The sequence below is a fragment of the Triticum dicoccoides genome, chromosome 5A (genome assembly GCF_002162155.2).
Source record: "Triticum dicoccoides isolate Atlit2015 ecotype Zavitan chromosome 5A, WEW_v2.0, whole genome shotgun sequence".
NCBI lineage: Eukaryota > Viridiplantae > Streptophyta > Magnoliopsida > Poales > Poaceae > Triticum > Triticum dicoccoides.
The window spans coordinates 161,008,848-161,014,872 of record NC_041388.1 but is presented as its reverse complement, the minus strand read 5'-3'; the positions used below and the strand labels follow the sequence as shown (position 1 = coordinate 161,014,872).

The 6,025-nt window shown below is 44.2% G+C and overlaps 1 protein-coding gene across 1 annotated transcript; it reads left to right on the top strand.

Moving 5' to 3' along the window:
- On the top strand, nucleotides 1–538 carry LOC119299302. The gene has a single exon (XM_037576538.1). It carries the CDS (start codon nucleotides 131–133, stop codon nucleotides 536–538), a length of 408 nt encoding a protein of 135 aa, XP_037432435.1. The 5' UTR covers nucleotides 1–130.
- The last annotated feature ends 5,487 nt before the right edge of the window (nucleotides 539–6,025 follow it).

The window sequence follows — 6,025 nt, the reverse complement described above, 5'->3', positions numbered from 1 at the left end:
GCGAAGCAGCGTTCCATTCTTTTCGGCGGCATCCTTCCGCATTGGCGGCGAGTGGAGTGCCACAATCCCATTCATCATTTTTGATCTACATAACCCAAAGCCCATAGCATTGGCGACATCTCCGGCATAAATGCAAGGAGGATGTATAGCTGATATAGGATCTTGTGGAACTGGATTTGATTCTGCAAGCGGTTCGGTACGAACGAAGAAATTTCGAACAAAAGGATCGGAACTCGCTGATAGGAAAGGAGAGAAAAACAAAGCAATGCCAAGAGCTCCATCAATCTGCTGTTCATCGATAGACGAAGCTCTCTCTTTTTCATCTCGTGCCAGATGTAACAAAAGATTAGTCCTTTTTCCTTCTCGCGAACCACGGGAGCGCCCAGCGCCCAGAAGAGCAAAGCTCATTTTCAAAACAGGGTCAAGCGGCGCATTAAAAAGGGTTGGCCCGTTAAAAGGACGCTTACTTTGCGAACGAAGTTCAGAATCAACAAGGGTTCTCCGAATGAAGGGAGTGTACAACTGGGACGCAACCTGACTTTTTTGTTGGAGAGATAGGATGGAGTTCTTCACGAAGTTCGAGACAAAGGAAAAAATCAAAGTTTCTCTATAGCCTCTTCATTTTGAGACATTATGGCTTTGGGGTCGACCCCGGTAACAAAAAAGGAATCCATAAAAACTTGCGATCCAACACCATGATAAAATACTACCCTCATGATTAGACCATGTCCCTGAGATTTGATAAAAAAGGTGCTTTAGCGGTTAATACGTTGTAATTAGATAAGTTATTTGGAATCTAACGGAACAAAAGACCAAGGAAAGGAAGAAGAATGCACCAAAATGCAAGTGCTGCACCAAACGCTGGTGGTTGTTTCTTGTTGTAAGTGAATGCAACAAAAAGACCCGGAAATAACGAATAATGAGAAAATTCATTTATAGACATTTCGTGCTCATTTCCAAATTTATGCTTAGTTATTCCCATCATCCGGTAACCACAGGATGATCCCAATCTCCTTTTAGTAATAGATCTTTTTGATATGTCTCAGTCTCATCGGCAAGGAAGAGAAAATGCATCGAGTCGTTTATCAAGAAAGTGGACGAGCATGGCGGTCCCTATATCTTTGAGGGGTGTACCACTTTTTTTTTCAAGTCAGCTTAAGAGGTTCAAAAGAGAAAGTCACTCTCCTTATTCTTGGCTAGTGGAATGGAAGCAAGACTCTTTCCTATCCACTTTGCCGAGGGGAGAGAACTAAAAGATAACGCAAGCTAGACAGAAAGGTGCAAAAGTCCATAGTTTCTTAAGGATCATGTAAGCAAGTAGGTTAAGATTGTCATTTAGCTTCAATTTCTTCAGTCTCACAAGCGGGTCCGCATGCAACAAAATAAATTGTATTTTCCTACTACTCCGACCTTGCCCTGAAAGGATAAGGAAATTGGATAAGAGCGAGAGCTAGACTGACTGTTGGTCCAATGCTAGTGGAGGATTCAGACTGAGGACCCCCTGTGGCGGCTACTCATAATAAGATGAAGGATTGAAAGAGGACTGATCACCCCTCTGATTTGTGATCTTTTAATAGAAAGAAAAAGCCTTCTCTCAGACTTAAAGGTAAATGAAAGCGGGATTTTTTTTCTCTCCTCTAAGCTAGCAGCAAGTCAAGTAATCTGAGAATGCTGCCCCCAATCCGTAGCTGAGGACGAACTCAACTCATAAGCTTTTTTTGAACCAAGCACCTGTTGTAGAAATGAAAAACCACCCACTAGCAGAGGCTGGAACAACCCATAGAAGTGTAGGGGCCCAAGATTGGGCGCTGGGGAGGCCTCGCCCCTGCTTACTGAATGGATCTGAGCAATTCTTCCTGTTGCCTTTTCTCCTATGGTGCAGAAAGACCTAAATCCGATCTCAGAATGATTCTTTTATATCTTAGGGGTGTACATTCTGAGATGGATAAAATTGCTTCTTACCCTTATTTTTATGTAAAGGATCTTGTAGGTCGGGTAGCTTCTGCTATCTTTTTTTCCATTTGGATTTTTTTGCTCCTAATGTTTTGGTGCATCCCGACAATTATATACCTGCTAATCCGATGCCCACCCCGCCTCATATTGTGCCGGAATGGTATTTCCTACCGATCCATGCCATTCTTCGTAGTATACCTGACAAAGCGGGAGGTGTAGCCGCAATAGCACCAGTTTTTATATCTCTCTTGGCTTTACCTTTTTTTTAAAGAAATGTATGTGCGTAGTTCAAGTTTTCGACCGATTCACCAAGGAATATTTTGGTTGCTTTTGGAGGATTTCTTACTACTAGGTTGGATCAGATGTCAACCTGTGGAGGCACCATTTGTTACTATTGGACAAATTCCTTCTGTCTTTTTCTTCTTGTTCTTTGCCATAACGCCCATTCCGGGACGAGTTGGAAGAGGAATTCCAAAATATTACACGGATGAGACTCATCCCACCAGATCCTTTTCTCCTTTTGGCCATAGCCATATAATGAACAGGACTATTTCTCCTTTTGGCCATAGCCATAGAAGAAGCTTCTCCTCCGGAGCGGGGGGACCGCCTGACAATTACAAAGAAACCTTTAAGGGGTGGCTTTTGTGCTCGGAATATAAAGATTTCCCTGGTTTAGAGTGCAAGATAGACTCACTTCTTTCATTCCTGGAACCTGAGGAGATCCTATTCATGGTGCACACGTTCCCCCGGGACTTTCCTCTGCTCGAGATCTTGGAACCGGGGGATATCCGCAATATAATTGCTCACTCGCACAAGCAGTGGAAGCCACCCAAAGCAGAGGGAGGGGAATCTCAGGATTCCTATGACCCTACTTATATCTCTTTTTTAAGAGCTCGTTTAGGGTTTTTCCCGGGTTTGGCACCAAATCTGGATAAACTCCTTTCGGTTCTTAAACCTGAGGAAATTCTATTTCTGGCTTTTCGCTTCCCGCGGGATGCGAACATGTTTAAATTGCCCCTAAAGAAGATCAAAGATATGATTCAAGAAGCAATGGCTAAAGAGGAGGAAAACAGAGAAAAGCCTCCAGTGGAAGGTTGTGAAGACCGTCGTATGACTCCGGAGGAAAACAGAGAAAAGCCTCCGGTGGAAGGTTGTGAAGACCGTCGTATGACTCTGGAGGAAAGGACAAAATTGCTTGAAGCATTTTCTTTCCTATAGGATAAAAAACAATGAATTGGAACTATTGAGTGGTGTAGGTATCCATCTTAGCAAATAGAGATACCGAGGCCCACCAACCTACTACTTGTTGGTTTGGTGGGGAAAGAGGAGTGGGTATGAGGGCTTCTTTCACTATTTTAGGCTAGTTTACATCATTCCACATGATGATTTGCTAATTGTTTTATGATCCTTGACTAGCTATATAGACCCTAGGAACTTGCATGTGCTATTACTGCTGTATAAAGGAAAGGTGGCCCACGTTACCACTCTCCCCTATTCCTACAGGAAGGAAGAGTCCATCAAATGCAAGTCGCTACCAGTTTCCTATTTTGGATGAATACCATCGCACCATTTGACCTCGAAGTAACGAGTACTCAAGGAATCCTCTGGAATTCCAGTCATGATGATCAGGTACCCGCAGTACATCACCCTCATCAGGAAGAAAAGAGAGAGAAGTGGAGTAAAATGGATTCAAATGCCGCATTGCAAGTGAACAAAAGAAACCAGTGGAAATAGAAAGAGAATGAACAAGTGTATCAATTCATGAGTTAAGGAATACTATTGGGAAGATTGGGTGACTAATATCCTGAGAAAATGATCTCTTGCTTCCCTTGAAACATGCTGAGAAGACCATTTCGATTAGTGAGAAGCTCAGTTCATGGGTCATGACGACAGATCATATCGTGTACCAGTGCACTGTTCTTTAGAGATAGGTTCTATCATGTATGCAATGCTGTGTACCAGAGATGTGTGCCTTGCTATTAGTTTAGTAGGGAGGTACCGAAGTAATCCTGGAGTGGATCACTGGACATCGGTTAAGAAAATCCTAAAATACCTGAAAAGGACTAAGGATATGTTTCTCGTTTATGGAGGTGACAAAGAGCTCGTCGTAAATGGTTACGCCGATGCAAGCTTTGACACAGATCCGGATGAGTCTAAGTAACAAACCGGATACGTGTTTTTATTGAATGGTGGAGTTGTCAGTTGGTGCAGTTCTAAGCAGCGCGTCGTGGCGGGATCTACGTGTGAAGCATAATACATAGCTGCTTCGGAAGCAGCAAATGAAGGAGTCTGGATGAAGGAGTTCATATACGATCTAGGTGTAATACCTAGTGCATCGGGTCCAATGAAACTCTTTTGTGACAATACTGTTGGGGAAAGTAGTATTTCAAAAATTTCCTACGATCACACAAGATCTATCTAGGAGAAGCATAGCAACGAGCAAGGAGAGTGTGTCCACATACCCTCGTAGACCGAAAGCGGAAGCGTTTAGTAACGCGGTTGATGTAGTCGAACGTCTTCGTGATCCAACCGATCCAAGTACCGAACGCACGGGACCTCCGCGATCTGCACACGTTCATCTCGGTTACGTCCCTCGAACTCTTGATCTAGTTGAGGACGAGGGAGAGTTTCGTCAGCACGATGGCGTGGTGACGGTGATGATGATGTTACCGGCGCAGGGCTTCGCCTAAGCACTACGACGATATGGCCGAGGTGTTAACTGTGGAGGGGGGCGCCGCACATGGCTAGGAACAATTGATGTGTCCATGGGGTGCCCCCTCCCCCGTATATAAAGGAGGGGAGGAGGGGGGCGAGCAGCCTCATGGTGCGCCCCAAGGGGGGATTCCTACTCCTACTAGGAGTAGGTTCCCCCCTTTCCTAGTCCTACTAGGAGGGGGAAGGAAGGGGAAGAGGAGAAGAAGGAAAGGGCGCCAGCCCCCTCCCAATCCGGATTGGGCTTGGGGGGCATGTCCCCACCTCTTGGCCGCATCCTCTCTCTTCCACTAAAGCCCATGTAGGCCCATTTGGCCCCCAGGGGGTTCCGGTAACCCCCCGGTACTCCGGTATATGCCCGAACTCATCCGAAACCATTCCGGCGTCCAAACATAACCTTCCAATATATCAATCTTCATGTCTCGACCATTTTGAGACTCCTCATCATGTCCGTGATCACATCCGGGACTCCGAACTACCTTCGGTACATCAAAACACATAAACTCAAAATACCGATTGTCATCGAACGTTAAGCGTGCGGACCCTACGGGTTCGAGAACTATGTAGACATGACCGGGACTGATCAATAACCAATAGCGGAACCTAGATGCTCATATTGGTTCCTACATATTCTACAAAGATTTTATTGGTCAAACCACATAACAACATGCGTTGTTTCCTTTGTCATCGGTATGTTACTTGCCCAAGATTCGATCGTCGGTATCATCATACCTAGTTCAATATCGTTACCGGCAAGTCTCTTTACTCGTTCTGTAATGCAACATCCCACAACTAACTCATTAGTCACATAGCTTGCAAGGCTTATAGTGATGTGCATTACCAAGAGGGCCCAAAGATACCTCTCCGACAATCGGAGTGACAAATCCTAATCTTGATCCATGCCAACTCAACAAACACCATCGGAGACACATGTAGAGCATCTTTATAATCACCCAGTTATGTTGTGACGTTTGATAGCACACTAAGTGTTCCTCCGGTGTTCGGGAGTTGCATAATCTCATAGTCATAGCAGCATGTATAAGTTATGGAGAAAGCAATAGCAATGAACTAAATGATCATAGTGCTAAGCTAACGGATGGGTCAAGTCAATCACATCATTCTCTAATGATGTGATCATGTTCATCAAATGACAACTCATGTCTACGGTTAGGAAGCTTGACCATCTTTGATTAACGAGCTAGTCAATGTAGAGGCATACTAGTGACACTCTGTTTGTCTATGTATGCACACATGTATTAAGTTTCCGGTTAATACAATTCTAGCATGAATAATAAACATTTATCATGATATAAGGAAATATAAATAACAACTTTATTATTGCCTCTAGGGCATATTTCCT

Bases quoted from the DNA above. Each gene is read 5' to 3' on its own strand.
- LOC119299302 (XM_037576538.1), top strand. From the start codon at position 131: ATGCAAGGAGGATGTATAGCTGATATAGGATCTTGTGGAACTGGATTT.